The following is an 18,132-nucleotide window of genomic DNA, read 5'->3' as shown; positions in this document are numbered from 1 at the left end:
TTTTCAATATTTTTACCCATATACGATAATATACCATATATAATTATATTTTTATATATAGGTATTTATGTTCATACTTAGGTTAGGTTACATACATACTTACATACATACAGAAATTATTGATTTACTATAGTTCAATGTAGAGCTTTCTTTAAACGTTACTTATTTGGGCGACCTTCAAGAAGTATATTTATAAAAAAAAATATAATCGAATATAGTTATATATATTACATATTTAAAAAAATGTTAACATAATTAATAACACTGCCAAGCCAAGCTTGTTAAAATAGCTTGGCTTACATAAAATATGATTGATAACTTTAAAGGATTTCCTTTCAAACATTGTAATTAATTTATTATTTTTGTAGATCTGAAACATTTTTCCTATCTAACAGATTACTTTATATATAAAATAAATATACATATGTATATGTATTTGGTTTAGACTTCTTTCAATGTCTGTCATCGGGAACCATTACGCTGTATTTTGAGAATAGTGTTACCACCAGTATGCAATTAGAACCCGTTAGGAATTTTAGCATCACCTCTAGTAACTGCGCCAAGTCCAAAGCACACAAGGCGGACCTGTCATTATTCACGCATTCAAAACTTTACCACATGGAGCTTTTATAAATAAATATACATACATACAGCAAGGATAAGCTTGCAAAGCTACATCTGAAGACAAAAACTTTTAACGCAAGGTACTTGTGATTCATGTTCTTCATTTAACATTTGGTTCAGTTTACGTTGAGTGTTTGGAAACGTCGTAGTACAAAAAATTCCCTTGGTAACAAGCGAAATAGATTAAAATTAAAAGGAATTCGGGAACCATTAAATGTCATAGATAACTTGCACAAAATAATGATACATTTAGCCAAGAGGTTTTTTTGAAGAAAATATTTTTGGTTGTGCTTTATTTTATAAAGAAAAATGCATTTTAAAGATGTATATACATTTATTCAGCATCTATAAAGCTTGTCGCGGATGGATATCTTTTCTGCGCATGTCCTGAAGAAGTTTGTCATTTCTTATAAAAAATTGTAGTATACGCTATAGGTATCAGAGTACATGTGATTCATTCATGAAATGCATACACACAAGGTTAATACGAAATGATTTGATCACTATTTCCATTCAATTATTTACATTAAATAGTAAAGATGGTCGTTGTGTATACATATAAAATTTAACAAATTTGAGAAAGCTTTATTTAATACGTCAGCAAGAATTCGATAAGTAAAGGTAACCCAACTTGTGTAGTCCATTTTTTTCACAATAAGAAAGAGACTCACTAAATAATAAATATTAAAATGACTGTTTTGTGTTTTTTTTTTTATTTATATTTATTTATAAGTTATTAAAGTGTACGGTATTTTTCAGCATCCTCTTTCTGATTTGTGGATTTTCTATAGGCATCCATGGCAGTATACAAAATGCAAGCACTTTCTTGCATTCAATTTAACGCGCATAATTACATAATTGGAAGAAAATATGCAAAATGCAGGAGAAGTAAATGAACTAATTTATGGCGGAAAGCACACGATTAACTTGCACAATTATTCAATGCTAATTGCACCATTAGATGACTTTTTTTTATAGAGCACGGCACCTGTAATTTTTAAATGCACATTAAATAACTAACGCACCTATAATTTTATTATTAAAGACAACAAGAAAGGAAGCTAAGCTTGGCTTGCCGCAGTTTGTATACCCGTGCGCAATTGAATTATCAACAATTAAGCCAATATGAATTATACATTAGAATTTCGATCACCAGGAACTAATACAATATAAATTATAATTATTTATGTCTACAAAAAATGGAGTAATACATGCTTTTATTTCATTCACCTTTACATATTAAATTTACAATTTTACTTTCACAGTTTTGCATTTTCCTCTAAATCTAACGACCGTTTGTATGGAAGCTTGATGTAGTCGTCCACAGTCATTTTACAAAATGAAAATCGAAGCTATATCTAAAATTTGATGAAAATCTGTTTAAAACTGAAAAAGATATATTTTTAATTGTATTAATTTCTCGATCATTCCTATGCCAGCTATATAATATAGTAGTCGGATATATATAAAATTTTTCACAAAATCTTAAAACAATATAGAATTTAAAAATAATAATAAAATTTCAAAAACAAAGTTTCATTCAGATAGCTTCAAAACTGAGAGACTAGTTTGAGTAGAAACGGACAGACGGGCACGCCGAAGTTTATGTACCCCTGCAGATAGAACTTCGATGACTAGCGATTAATACAATATAACTTATATACATACATATATTTATGTTAACGAACAATGAAGTAATGCCTGCTTTCATTTCAGTCACCTATACATATTATATTTACAGTTTTACATTTACAGTCTTTTTTTTCTATATCATTTGTAGGGCAGCTAGATGATATAGTCTTCCGCTACATTTTATAGCAGTTCGATTTTCATAAATTTTTTAACCAAAATCTAGATTGTTTTGGAATTGCTATTTGAAGAAAATTTGTTGAAAACTGAAAAAGTTATAAATTTTTTTTGTAAAAATTTTCAGATTTCCTATGACAGCTATATAATATAGTTGTTTGATCCGACCCGTTCCAACTTATATAGTAGTGAGAGTATATACATACATAGAAGATTAAATGTAAATTTTCATCCAGCTTTCAAACTGACAGACTAGTTTGCGTACAAACGAAGAGATGGACAAAAGGACGGACGAAAATGCTGATCCAAAATACATATTATTTTCATACTTCATATGGTCGGAGGTGCCTCCGGAGGTGCTAGGGTATAAATACATATGTAAGTTGAAAACTGAAAACTTGTAATCGTTTTATAATCAGCAAGGAAATACTAATTTATATTCCATTTGGTGTGCATTCCCTCGGTACTATAATTTTAGTCAGAACTTCGCAACGCAATGTAGGAACCCATTTTAGGCTATCTAAATAAAATTTTGTAGTTGGCTTTCTATATACTCTTACTGGTATGAATGTATTTCGAAACGGGACTGATCGGACGACTATATCATATATCTTCCAGTGTTAAATATAATCAGCCATTTTGTATTAATTTTATTAACATCGAACTACTATATACTACTACTATACCACAGAAGAGATTTTTAACTGTAAATATAATATGAATGTAACTAAATTATACATTACTTTGTTATTTTTAATATAAATATATATAGTATTTAATTTATTATTTATTTATAACCGAAATGCAATCTGCAATCGGCGAATATTTCAAGTATCGATATAATCATCATTATTGCGAAAATGTAACGTACTATTTTTTTGGTCCTTTTTGACTAATCACGATGGAAGAAATCTTGCATCTTGATCAGAGATCATACATATGTGCTTAGCAGAAATTTTGTAAGAAATCCAGCAGTAATATGTTACTTTGTTGTTTTGCTCAGTGTAAACATTGAAAATTTGTGGTCCAGGGGAAATCGAGCCCGTATAGATTTTTTTTACCGATTTGATTTTTGCTCGCTCGGGAGGAACTTGTACCTTGTACCCGGGTATAAACATTTCTGGAGGTAGATGCTTTCGCTGTTTTCCACAGATTGTTATATATTATATATGTATGTACATATATTAACCAATACTTTGGGAAAACATAATATTTAAAATTACCTTACAATATAAATAAAATGAAAAAAACTCGCCAAAATTGTATTAAATTCCTAACAAAACTTTATATTATTAAAACTGTTGACATAGGGAAATATTTATATAACATTTTTGTACTTTTTTCTATGCCATGCATGATTTCTGACAATTATATACCTTAGGTGCAGATATAAACGTTTTGTTATTTTCTTTTATTTTGGTAGAACTTACATATCAATCAAATGCTAGCCAGAGGGTCGATTCTCTATTCAGTGGGCATTTTGGAATTCTAATTAAGTTTTGAAAATGCATTACAATTCGCTTTTGGTATGTATTAAAAATATGTAAAATGTGTTACATTGCGCCATTAGGTCGCCAGAGTTCAATTTAGATAACTAATGAAATATTTTTCTGCAGATCAAGTACATACAAATTGATGTATTATTAGTTTTGGCAACCCTTCGATATGGAAATGCTAACTATCTTGGCACTCCTCGTAGTCGTGAAAGAAATTTGAACAAGGAAAATGCGATCAAAACGGACGACACTTCCGGTGGCGTGCGAACAGTTGGTGAAGTTTTTGTGCCAAAAACATTCTCACTGAACTCACAAGAGCCAACATGCGAGCAACTGCGCGCCATGTGGATGTAAGGGTCTCTCAAGTTAAAGTTTTGGGAAAAAATTACAATATTTACATTTTTAATATTTATTTTAAAGATTTTCTAAGAGGCAATCTAGAGCGGCAGAGATTACAAATGAAATACCAACGTACCGTGACCCATTTACGTATAATGTTTGGGAACCACTTTATTTTAACTCACGAATGCTGGGATCGTAAGTTTATATAAATTTTTTCAAAATTTCTATTAGTTGTTACCCTTGCAGGATATCTTTTTTTCCGAAGAAGCGAAGCGGTATTATATTCTATTTTTAATTTATTTTGAAACAGACTTAGGATGGGCGGTAGGGAAAGATCGCGATCGCCAGTGTTTGGTCGGGTTGTTAGTCGAGAACCAAGTTTGCCACAACGGATGCCAATATCTCCCTTGGAACATCATCAAAAGGAGCGTCTGGTGGAATTTGGATTGAGTAATCCTCCACCGGGAACAAGTCAAACTAGATTTTACGGCTCTGAGATTCGTCCACAAAATGGAATATCTACGTCCTCTTCATCAAGAAGATCAAATAAAAACCGTTATGTGGGCGGAATACCAAGCGAAAGTGGTGGAATTGGATCTAATACTAAAGATAACCAAAATTCCGTTGCCATACAAGGAAGTTTTCAAAAGCTGAAAGAGTTAATATGGACAGAGCGGGCTAAGGAATTAACACAGCAACGTAGGGATGAGGAAATGGCAGCACGTGCTGCTGCTCTCAAGGAAATAGCCAATGGAAAAAAGTATGAATTGATTAAAACAAATTGAATTTTATATCTAAAACAATTTTTAATTTAAACAGCATATTTGCAAACAACAATCCTCAATCTTTTGGCAGTTCCTCCTCCGAATCAATTATGATGGACCAGAACCGCAGCCCCGACGCTGAAAGTTATCAATATAACCAAAACAACGCTAATCGCATGACAATATTAAATGAACAAAATTCGCAAAGGGATAAAGTTAACAATATAAAAAATCACAAAACTGGAAACCGAGCAACTACGCGCCGCATCGGATCCTCAGCGTCTTTTCCATTTTACAATGCCAAAGAATACCAAAGTAGTAAAGAAAATGCTAAGAGCATATTCTCGAGAAGGTATGGAAATATTAGACAATTAAATCAAGGTGCAGCAACTACCGGTCGCATATCAAGCGACTTAATGCCCGAAAGAGATCATAGTACTATTATTGGGATACCAAGGACATATCCGATACGAAAATCACACTTCAGGGAGCGAAATCGATCACTTTTTAAAGAGGTAATTTGCTTAATTAAATAACCAAATCATTTTATAACTAAAACAAGAAAATTAGTTAACTTCGGTATGCCGAATTTTTATACCCTTGCAGAATGCAACAGTTTTGCATTCACAGTTTCAGTGTTATTATCCGGAATTATCCGGGAATCATTAAGGAATCCTGCTAGGAATTTGTCGTGAATGTCGACACGAATTCCTTCGTGAATCAGAAGGGAATTTCAAACCGAATTCTTAACGGAATCAGCCAGGAATTCGAGACGGAATCAGGCAGTAACCGTAGGGGAATTCAGAGTAGAATCAGATAGGACTCTCAAAGGAATACCAGATAGAATCATTAAGGAATCGTAGGGGAATTTTGGGTATTGGGTTGGTCATGTCGTTTTTTTTAGTAATCGTTTTTAATCTAATTTATTTACGACTAATCGAGCACCAGGGTCACACTTTTTAAAATCGTTTTAAAGCTTATTGTCTTGGGTACTATTGACGAAAATTTGGTAATTATTCGATAACATTTGTGGAAGCTTTAGCAAATTAAACATGGAGGACCAAAGTGAGCATTTTCGGCATATTTTGCTTTTTTACTTTCGAAAAGGAAAACGCTGTCGAAGCTGTCGTATGGTAAAGATGGCATGAGTGATCGCCAATGTCAGCGCTGGTTTACCAAATTCAAGCTTGGAGGTTTTGGAGTTAAAGACGCCCCACGTTCTGGTCGACCATCGGCCATCATCTTTGAAAATATTGAAAAAAAAAACGACATGACTTTCTTGCCAACCCAATAGAATCAGATAGGAATCCCAGAGGAAAACGTGTAGAAGATACCCGCACACCCCGGCCCATAGTAAATATCTGACGCAATTTATAATTTATTTTTTTGTTTATTTATTTATTTAAAAAACTTTACAATTTGTTCAATAATTACCATAATTTTTCTTAGCACAACCTCTGGCATTTCCACTAAACGTATCCCTTCAGTACCATTCCTTTAGGATTCAGGTCTGAATCAGGTTTGATTGTGAGGTCTCTATCCTGAATCAACTGAATACAAATAATAAATAAATAACAATATTTAATAAATTACAATGCAAAACACTTGTGAATACTTCAGCTATCATTAGACCTGCAAAAAAAATCGACTTCAACAACGAGACTATCGATTCTTTTTTTATACCCTTGCAGGGTATTATAATTTCAGTCAGAAGTTTGCAACGCAGTGAAGGAGGCACCTCCGACTATATAAAGTATATATATTCTTGATCAGGATCAACAGCCGAGTCGATCTAGCCATGTCCGTCTGTCCGTCTGTCCGTCTGTCCGTCTGTCCGTCTGTCCGTCTGTCCGTCTGTCCGTTTCTACGCAAACTAGTCTCTCAGTTTTGAAGCTATCTGAATGAAACTTTGTAGTTAGCCTTCTATATACTCTCACTCGTATATATGTCGGAACGGGCCGGATCGGACGACTATATCATATAGCTGCCATAGGAATGATCGGAAAATTTTTACAAAAAAAATTTTAACTTTTTCAGTTCTCTATAGAATTGGATCAAATTTGAGATATAGCCATTAAATATTATTCTACAATTTTGCGTAAATTTTTATGAAAATCGGACGACTATATCATATAGCTCCCATAGGAACGATCGAGAAATTAATTCAATTAAAAAGTATAACATTTTCAGTTTTCAACAGATTTTCATCAAATTTGAGATATAGCCGTTTCATATTATTCTACAATTTTGTGTAAAATTTTATGAAAATCGGACTAATATATCATATAGCTCCCATAGGAACGATCGAGAAATTTGAGAGGAATGAGAATGGCGGTGGCTGTTGTCGGAAGACTGACAATCGCGGTGGCGATAACATTTTTAGTTTTCAACAGAATTTAATCAAATTTGAGATATAGCCATTTCATATTATTCTAAAATTTTGTGTAAAATTTTATGAAAATCAAACGACTATATCATATAGGTGCCATACAAACGATCGTTTGATGTAGAAGAAAAATACAAATCTGTGAATATAAAGCTGCAAATATAATATGTATAGGTGAATGAAATAAAAGCAGGTATTACTTCATTGTTTTTAAAAACACATATATATATAATTTATATGGTATGGATTTCTAGTCATAGAATTTCTATCTGCAAGGGTATTTAAACTTCGGCGGGCCGAAGTTAGCTTCCTTTCTTGTTTTTTAATAATATTTTTCATCATCTCACTTTAATTTCCGAACCGCTGCTTCGAATTGTTGTTCGGCCATTGCCTACTTTGTTTCGGAGGTCTCTTACCGAAACTCATGAGATTTGTTTTTGTTTTTCGAACATGACACCAGGAATCGGACAGAAAAGAAATTTTGGTACTTAAGGGGACGTACTTTAAAAAAAGAAAATGAAATTCTAGAATAATACAAAATGGCTAAATCTCAAAAAAGTAAAATACCTTCATATGCTATAATAGCTATCTTCCGATCCGGCCCGTTCCGTGGCTAAATCGACTCGGCTGCTTATTCTGATCAAGAATATATATATATATATATATATAACTATATATATACAGTTACTCACATTTAAATTTTCCTCTACGTGACAACTATGTATGTATATATTATAGTTGTCCGATTTTTATCAAAATTTAAAATAAATTGCAGAATAATTTAAAATGGCTATATCTTAAATTTTATAAAAATCTGTTTTAAACTAAAGAAGTTATAATTTTTATTTTTTTTAATTTTGCGATCGTTCCTATGGCAGCTATATGATACAGTCTTCCTATTAGGGATGTTCCGACATATGTACATATGTATGTATATACGAGTGAGAGTATATAGAAGACTTTGCAGTTAAGCTTTATTCTGATAGCTTCAAAACTGAGAATGTTGTTTGCGTAGAAACAAACGGGAAGACGGACATAGGTAGATCGACTCGGCTGTTGATGATGATCAAGAATATATATACATACTTTATAGGATCGGAAATGTATCCTTTATTGCGTTGCAAACTTCTGACTAATATTTTAATACACTGCAAGGGTATAATAAATAAATCATTGTAAATTGTTTGTAGATATTGGGACCGAAAAAATATAAATATGAAGCTCAGATATAAAAATATTTTGGTAATCTAACAACAGGTATATTCTCTAAATATTTTAAAGCCGCAGGAAAATAATTACTTTCGACGTGGTCTACGAGGGCTATCGGCTTCATCATTAAACTCGGAAAGAAATAAAGGAACAGACAAAGGCAATAATGATGTAGGTCGACAACTGAATTTGTTTGATGAATACAACTATAACCCTCAACCGCCAAATGATGAAAATTATTTTGCATCTGTGGAAAATGATAATAATGATAAGCTGGGGAAAATAATTCCCGAAACTGAACATCTGAACATGGAAGTTGAATTCCCAGATTACGGAAACTATTGATTACGTCGTAAAATCTCTTAAAGCCCAAATATTATCTCTAAAGGATTTTAAGGCGTCTATTAATCATTATAAACCCATTTATAAGACAATTTCCTGAGTTTCAGCTAAAATTTGCATTGTAAATACATATTTTTATGTTGATATTCATTCAAATAACAGTAATTTTGTAGAACACAGAAGCAAAAGAAAACACATGGAATTTTATAATACATACTTTTAGAGACGAATTTAAATGTCTACAAACTAAGTTCTAAAAATGGTATCAAAATGCCAATGTAAAATAAATAATTGATTAGGTTTTTTCATTTAAATATAAATGAGATACCATATTATACTTATGTACATGTATATGTACGTACTTATGTGTATGTATGAACTTAAAATGTAAACTCCAAAGTTAGAAAAAAAAAAAAAAAAAAAACAAAATGCTTCCAACCAATAACAATCAATTTCAAAATAAGACATTACTATATATCTTTCCGAACTTCAATATATACTTTATGCAAAGCTTCGAAAATAGATATATAATTTTATTCGTAAAGTATATATTTCTAGTAATTATAAAATTAAAAAAATGTTTTTGTAGTCATCTGATAGGTATAGACATATCACGACGATCCGCAATTATGACTGTTTTTAGACTCCAGCAAGAGTGCAACCATTCCAAATCAGAAAATTTAAAATTCCATGTATAACATTAATTTTAATATATATCCATCAAATATTAAAAACTTGAAAAATGTAAAAAAAAAAAAAACCCCTACACTAAGAAAATGTATTTAAAATTTCCAGAATACCAATTATAACATGTATATATATGCAATTGTGCCTGCTCTGAAAAAATATCTGTTTAAAAAAATCACAATTTTGGACATCTAAAAAACAGGTTGCAAAAGGAAAAATGAAAACCTTAACCTCACCATCGCAAAAATTCATACGGTAGCAGATCATTGTCATATTTATAAAGTCAGTTTTTTATTATCTGCTGATAGTAGTTTTGATCTGAAAATATGAATGTATCATATCCAACTATTATTAATAATAATTGAAATAACTATGAACCCTAAAAGTATAATCTAAGCCTTGGATCACTTAATACCTTAAATAAATCTGCAACTAGTATTATTTACCTAAATAATATATATTATTTGCAAATAATGAATGTTTCGCACATCGAGCATAAACATATCAGTATATATTTTCTTATATTTTGCCTCCGTACTTAAACTGTCTTTCTTCTGAATCACTTGTAAGCTTTATGTGAAGAATTGTAGAAATATATGCATTTATAAGCTAAATATCACTTATCAATATGACTATTAAAAACTGTATGATTCCAAAAATAAACAAAATATTTAATAGTACTTAAGAGTATAAATCGATATATATATATCAGAGAATGGATCACGAAAGTGAAAATATATTACTATTATATACTATATTCTATAGAACCATTATCATCATCAGTATTTACACATGTACGACAATAAAACCTATGTTGTAAGTTCCGCGACAATAATAGAAACTATTTTATATAGTAGGAATATAATATACAAATAGGGAGTAATTTACAAATGATTTATAAATGTATGTATGATATCCATTATATAAATAATAACCAAAACACTAAAATTGTCTACGCATGGTTGGTGTTTTCAAAAATCGAAAATCGATTATTACATATAAATTAATTTAAGCAAATAAACAAAAGTTGATTGTAAAATACGCTGTACATTTAAAATTCAAAAATGAAAATAAAATAACGAACTATATACCAAAGCTTTCTTTTCTAATTCACTTCAGAATTGTTGGATCTAAAATATTTTTAGGATATCATAAAGGTATTTAATAACAAGAGAGGAAACTAACTTCATCACGCTGTATTTTGCATACTCTTGCAGATAAAATTCGATCACTATGAATTAAAACAATATATATAAATTATATAAATTTATGGTAAACAAGAAACGAAGCTAACTTCGGCACTACCCTCGCAGATAGAACTTCGGACAATTTAAATTTATACAATATAAATTGTAAATATTTATGTTCTTTCATTTCATTCACCTATACATATTATATTTACAGTTTTACATTCACAGTTTTGCATTCCCCTTTAATCTCTATTCTCCTATATCTAACGATCGTTTGTATAACAGCTATATAATAAAGATATCCGATTTTCAAAAATTGAAACAGAAATTTTCGAATAATATAAAAGGGATGTGTATCAAATGTAATAAAAACATGTTTAAAACTGAAAAAGTTATAGTTTTAAATTGTATTAATTTCTCGAACTTTCTAATGGCAGCTATAAGATGTGATAGACCGATATTCATAAAATATTACACCAAATTTTAGAGTAATAAAAAAGGGCAATATCTCAAATTTAATGAAAATCTGTTAAAAACTAATATAGTTATACTCTTAATTTAATTATTTCCGAACGTTCCTGTGGCAGCTTATGATATAGTCGTCCGATCCGGCCCGTTCCGAGATATGTACGACTGAGAGTATATAGAAGACTAGCTACAAAGTTTTATTCAGATAGCTTTAAAACTGAGAGACTAGTTTGCGTAGACAGACAGGGCTATATCGACTCTGCTGACCAAGAATATATAAACATAAACTTTATATGGTCGGAGATTTTTAATTCATTCACCATACATAATACATATATTTATCCCAAATGAAAATATCTTGTATTTTATTTAGAAGTTTGCAACGTAGTGAAGGAGTCATCTTTGACCATATAAAGTAAATACATAGCATCAACACATGAATCGATTAAGCTATGTATGTATGTATGCCCGTCTGTCAGTTTCTACGCAAACTTTGTAACTTTTTTAGTTTTCATCAGATTTTCATTAAACTAGGATATAACCATTTCTATATTATTTTAAAATTGCGTTGAAAATTTTATAAAAATCGGACTCATTATCATACTTTGCTAAAAACAAGAACCCTTGCAGGTTGCAGTTTGATCCTAGGTATCATACAAATAAATTAGATATATTTATGTCAAAAATCATATTTACAGTTTTACATTCACAGTTTTGCGTTTTTCAGTATATGTAATGATATTTTGTCCGATAGTAGTCCGATTTTCCGAAAAATTTAAACCGAAATTCTAGAATAATATAAAATGGCTTTATCTCAAATTATATGAAAATCTGTTGAAATAATTCTTACTTTGCCAATTTTATAAAAATTTTCCGATCGATCCTATTGAAACTATGTATATGACATGGTCGTCCGATCAGTCCCTTTCCGACATATGTATATACGAGAAAGAGTATATAGAAGACCAACTTAAAAGTTTTATTCAGATAGCTTCAAAACTCAGAGACTAGTTTGAGTAGAAACGAACAGACGGACATGGGTAGAGCATGATGCTGATTAAGAATATACATACATATGTACATATATACTTTATATGGTCGGAGATCATATTGCGATGCAAACTTCTGAATGAAATTATAATACCCTGCAAGGGTATATGTTAATTATAACCTTTTCAATTTTCAAGTTTAAGATATAGCCATTTTATATTATTCTACAATTTTGTTTAAAATTTTATAAAAATCGGAATACTATATCATATAGCTGACATTGGAACGATCGAGAAATGAAAACAATTAATAATTATTACTTTCGACATATGTACATACATACCTTATACATATGGTCAGAGATGACTCCTTCACTGCGTTGCAAACTTCTGACTGAAATTACAATACCCTCCAAGGGTATAAAAATCATATAAATTGGGTAAAACGTTTTGGCGAAACTTTGTGTTATAAAGTTCTTAACTTTAAGAGAACATTTATCAAATAAGTCGTTAGTCACCCACAGACTTTGAAGTCTTTTGAGATCTAATCAAAATGAGTTTCTTCTTTGATATTGATAACAATTGAAAAAGGAAGACAGCAGTACCCTAATATAGCTTAAATAACAACAAAGGATGTATAAAAACCGCAAAGCAAAATGCCGACAAGGTTTTTCCAAACCAAACAAAAGAGGTCAAAATTGTTACAAGACAAAGTGTAGGGAGCTCCGAATAGTTTTTACACAGTTGAACCCTACTTAGGGGTGCGACGAGGTGCGTACATAAAACAGCGAGCATTAAGACTACCCTTGAAGCAAACAATTAAAATTATTTTCTTTGTATGCGGGATTTGTGCATGAATAAGACTGTGCATGATGATCTCTTTCTTTGTGTCTGTATTGTTTAGGGCGGGATATTCTATCATCGTGTATAAAGCAAAATATGTATCTTCGAGTTGCCTGATCCGACCGGATTGGCCTATGTATTAACGGACTCGCCGCTTATGGGGACACATATCATAAATTTTCCATATGTGCATTTCTAATTTAATATCGAAAGCTCTCTGGAAGAATTTTATGCGATCTCTTAATACATCTTTACCTTATAAAATCCGTAAATGAACTTACATTGCTTTATATGAAACACGCGTTTCGAATTATTTACCGGACACGGAAATATTACTTTAAATAAACGGCGTATCATCACGAGTAAAAGAAAAATGGCATAAGTAACGCATGTTTCGTCGAGGGACTTTGAATCTGTGCTTATTAAGTGGTAATGGGCAAGTGTGTGGCGTGTGCACGGGAAATTAACAAAGGAGCGTGCCGTATACGCACCGTAGTATTATTTGCTTATATAAATGGGTATATTCGTTTATTAATGTATTGCCTGAATTATACATATTGGAACAGCAATTATGATATATATAATACTAAAGGGGTAAGGAGATTTGGCAAAATTGCTTTTTTTAACTTTGCATGGTATTATTGTATAAGTAAAAAATGTACAACGCAGTAAAGAAGACATTTTCGGCCCTATAAAGTATGATCAGAATCAAAAGCAGAGTCGATCTAGCCAAGTCCCTCTGTCTGTTTTTACGCAAACTATAATCTAAGTTTTAAAGCTATTTGTATTAAACTTTGCAGTCAGTCCCTTATATACTCTCACTAGTTCATATACCACAACGGGACTGATCAGACCTGCCATAAAACAATCAACCAATTTCTAGATAAAAAAGTATAACATTTTCAGTTTTCAGATTTGCATTTAATTTTAAATATAGCTATTTTAAAATATTTTAGCATTTCGGTTTAAGTTTTATACAAATCGGACGACTACTATTTCATATAGCTGACATACAAACGAGCGTTAGATACAAAGGAACATGCAACATGCAAATATAAAACTGTAACAGTAATAGGTGAATGTAATGAAAGTAGGCATTCTTTGTTGTTTTGTAGCATTTATATAAAAATGTATATTGAATGAATTCCTAGTGATCGAGTTGCACCTTGCAAGGGTATACAAATTTCGGTGTGGCGAAGCTACCTTTCTTGTTTGGATAATTTTTGGGGCAACTTCTGGATAGAAGTCTTCGACATACATATGTGTGTTTTATAATAAGATCTGATGTATTTCCGATAATAAATAAAATATTAGTTGTACCTAAAAGTGATTGTGTTTATTTGTATTATTACCTTTTTCTACCTACAACTAGCCAGTGTTCTTAAATGAATATAACGATTTTTATATTTGATTCCTTCGTTCCTCTCAGGCCATTTTTGGTTGTTGCGCTGACAACGTGAAGGTGGCAAAGTGGCCAGCCAGCACAAGATTGCGATCCAGAGCGTTTAAATCCCCGTACTTACTGCACCTCGTATCCAGCAGCGATTTTTGGGGGAAGTGAGGAATTGGTTGCGGAGCTACATATCTGGAATGCTGCTGTTTTTGAATTGGACTAACGGACGCCTAGCTTTACATCATCATCATAGCCGGCACACGACTCCCTCATCCTCGTTTCTAATCGATGTGCGATGAAGGGCACTCGTTGAGCCACCCGCCACCGCCTGCTGTTGCCCAGCAATAGAATTCAAAAGACCGCTTGGAGGATGTAGAGCAGTCGCCCGTCACGTGGCGCTGACAAACTGCTTAAACACACCATTGATGAATTCATGTATCGCCTGCTTCCAGGCAGTCACATACAGTGGTCTTTCTCTCTTTTGTTCCATCGACCAATTACACACTTTGCGGCATTTTGCGCTTTTGAACAAAATTTTATTGTTATCGATCTGTAATAACTATAGAAGCCAACAATTAACCAACTGCTACTTAAACAGTTATTAAAATTGCATGTCTTACAGATATATATAATTTAATTGATAAATTAGATATATGAAACCATGGGAAAACTAACAAAACCGGGGTTTCAAAAGAAACTTTTTAAAGCTCTCTGCTTAATTCAAAATATAGGACTAATCAGAGTTTAATTTTCGTTTTAATGATTAAATGGTGCCGAGTGATAAATAAAAATCAACAATGCCATCATTTTCGAATTGATGGGTATTTTTTCCCCACTTTGCATTTAAATCGCAGTAAAATATTCTTGATTCAATACACCCATTTACGTCTGTCCGTCCCCCGGTACATCCGGGTGCCCGTTTCTACGCAAAACTAGTCTTATTGTTTGAATGAAACTTGGATAGATATTCTACTTTATATTCTCATTAGTATATCAGTCAGAGCTACCTTGGGAACATTATAGAAAAACAAGAAATGAACTAACTTCGGCACGCCAAAGTTTGTATACCCGTGCAGATTAAAATTTTATCAATAACAATATAATACCATATTATTTTTATTATAAGAAAACATAGAAGTAATGCCTACTTTTGTTACCATTCACCTACATATACTATATTTACAGTTCTATAGTTACACTTTTACATTACAGTGTTATATGAATAGAATAATAAGATGAATAATAATATAAATAATATGATATAGTCGTCCGATTTTCATACAAAAAAATCCGAATTTCTAAAATATTTAAAAACAAGAAAGGAAGCTAAATTCGGCACGCCGATGTTTATATACCATTATATACAATTTTCATTAAATTTTACACAAAATTGTAGAACAAAATAAAATGGCTATATCTTAAATCGGATGAAAATTTGTTGAAAACTGAAAAAGTTATAATATTTAATTTTTGTAATTTCCTGATCGTTCCTGTGGGATCTATATGATATAGTAGTCCTATTTTATTAAAATTTTACAAAAAAATTTAGAATAATATAGAAAGGCTATATCTCAAATCTGTTGAAAACTGAAACTATTATTATCTTTTTTTGTAAAAATTTTCCGATCATTCCTATGGCAGCTATTTGATATAATCATTCGGTCCGGCCCGTTCCTACATATGTACATATGTATGTATATACGAGTGAGAGTACATAGAAGACTATCTACAAAGTTTCATTCAGATAGGTTAAAAACTGAGAGACTAGTTTGCTTAGAAACGGACAGACGGACAAACGGACATGGCTAGAGCGACTCAGCAGTTGATGCTGATCAAGAATAAGAACTTTTATGGTCGGAGGTCGGAATATAACTAAGTACATGTTTACATATACATACGTACATACATATTTGCTGAAAAAATAAGAAGAAATGTAAAATTTTGTTACGTTTGTATATATGTACTTGTTTTCCCTTACATTAAAATATCATTTCTCTGGCAGCTGTATTATATAGTAATCCGATTTACCTTTATCTACAAATGTTAATGTAATATTAATATAAAATATAAGGTTAAATACACATTCATTCAACACTTCACCTGAAATATTATTTTAATATTGTTATACATATACATATACCTACATGTATGTAATTATTCTCTCCGAATTTCGATTTAAATTTTTATCATATACCAGACCGATAAATGTAAATGAAAATGCAAAACTGTGAATGTAAAACTATATCTATGTATACGCTGAAGTACCACATGTCATCAATAGGCCACTGCCATCAACGTGCCGACTGCGACTTCTACCGAGCCGACGGTCTCAGGCGGCAATCGTGCCAAGCCCGGACTTTATCGTACTCTCATGAGTAAAAATCTGCATTTAGGTTCTCTTGCACTCTCCCTTTCTCAATAATAAGCGGGACGGGTTTTTTATAATTTAATTTTTTTGAAAAAGTTCGGAGTAATATGTATATTTACTCTGACAAAATTTTAAATTGTGAAATTCTCCTTATAGCGTGAGATAATTTTAAATGTTGATGAATCGTTGATTAATTGTTGATGATTTGTTGATGAAACATCTATAAATTGTTGATGAATTTATTAATGAATTATTGATTAATTGCTGATGAGTTGTTGTTGATGACAGTCTAGGACATGCCCATGTCATTCATCGATGAATCATCAACATCACCGCCTTGACTGTTGATGAATTACTGATGAATGGTACTGCTGGGTAACTGTAAATATAACATATGTAGGTATATGTTGCAACTGATTTTTTATTCGTATGTAAGTTTTATAAAATTCATGCTGTTTTTATACCCTTGCAGGATATTATTTCTGGCAAAAGTTTGCAACGCAGTGAAGGAGTCATCTCCGACCATATAAAGCATATGTACATACATATATATTATTGATTAGCATCAACAGCCATGTCTATATAATCTTACCCGTATATATGTATGGCGGAACAGGCCAGATCGGACGACTATATCATATAGCTGCCATAGGAACGATCGGAAAATTTTTAGAAATAAATTCTTACTTTTCCAATTTTCAACAGCTATGCATGTAATTTAAGATATATCAATTTTATATTATTCTAGAATTTCGATTTAAATTTTATGAAAATTGTACTACTATATCATATAGCTGTCGTACAAACGATCGTTACGTGTACAGGAAAACGCAAAACTGTGAATGTAAAACTGTAACTATAAAACTGTTAATATTTTTTTTATTTACATAAATATATATAATTTATATTGTATTGAACCTGCGAGGGTTGCACTATTATTTTAATGACCGACGTCGAATTTTAGTTATTTATATTTGACCTCTATACTTAAACTGGTTCCTAATTCGGAACTTTGGTAGATACAAGTTCAATTATTTTGTTTGTTCATTTGTCGGTGCTCGTCGTAAAACGATAAGAAACATACTTTTTTAATCACAGTCTCTGAACTATAACAGCTGGATGTATAATTTTAGGTTTATATATGAGGCAAGCAAATTAAATTATTGTATAACAAATGTCTCGACAATTTTCATGAATGCAAAACCATTGAGATGAAATAATGAAA

The 18,132-nt window shown here is 31.4% G+C and overlaps 2 protein-coding genes across 23 annotated transcripts in view; one reads left to right on the top strand and one right to left on the bottom strand.

Moving 5' to 3' along the window:
• Positions 1-562, bottom strand: part of Kif3C (Kinesin family member 3C) — a 41,538-nt gene extending 40,976 nt beyond the window's left edge. The window contains exons 1-2 of one of the 10 annotated variants that reach the window (XM_086826695.1): positions 301-562; positions 104-175 (exon numbers count right to left, since the gene is read on the bottom strand). The gene's annotated coding sequence lies outside the window, so the exon portion shown is untranslated. Of the gene's footprint in view, positions 1-103 lie in introns of all 10 variants that reach the window. The other 9 variants (XM_086826700.1, XM_086826699.1, XM_086826701.1 and 6 more) reach the window with 9 other exon arrangements.
• On the top strand, positions 508-10,751 carry LOC110185401 (uncharacterized). 13 transcript variants are annotated; one of them, XM_020954201.2, is made up of 8 exons: positions 697-790; positions 1,384-1,512; positions 3,854-3,956; positions 4,047-4,276; positions 4,347-4,463; positions 4,579-5,028; positions 5,088-5,547; positions 8,700-10,751. In XM_020954201.2, the coding sequence occupies exons 3-8, from the start codon at positions 3,936-3,938 to the stop codon at positions 8,970-8,972; spliced, it is 1,551 nt and encodes a 516-aa protein (XP_020809860.1). In that variant the 5' UTR covers positions 697-790; positions 1,384-1,512; positions 3,854-3,935; the 3' UTR covers positions 8,973-10,751. The 13 variants fall into 13 exon arrangements, with proteins under 13 accessions (XP_086682838.1, XP_020809859.1, XP_020809860.1 ...); XM_086826706.1 differs by having other exon boundaries at positions 727-1,104; XM_086826705.1 differs by having other exon boundaries at positions 727-1,245.
• The last annotated feature ends 7,381 nt before the right edge of the window (positions 10,752-18,132 follow it).

This window comes from Drosophila serrata, unplaced genomic scaffold (genome assembly GCF_035046125.1).
Source record: "Drosophila serrata isolate PLE 108 unplaced genomic scaffold, ASM3504612v1 contig_160, whole genome shotgun sequence".
Lineage (NCBI taxonomy): Eukaryota > Metazoa > Arthropoda > Insecta > Diptera > Drosophilidae > Drosophila > Drosophila serrata.
Note: the sequence above shows the minus strand (reverse complement) of the source record. Positions and strands in the feature narration are given on the sequence as shown.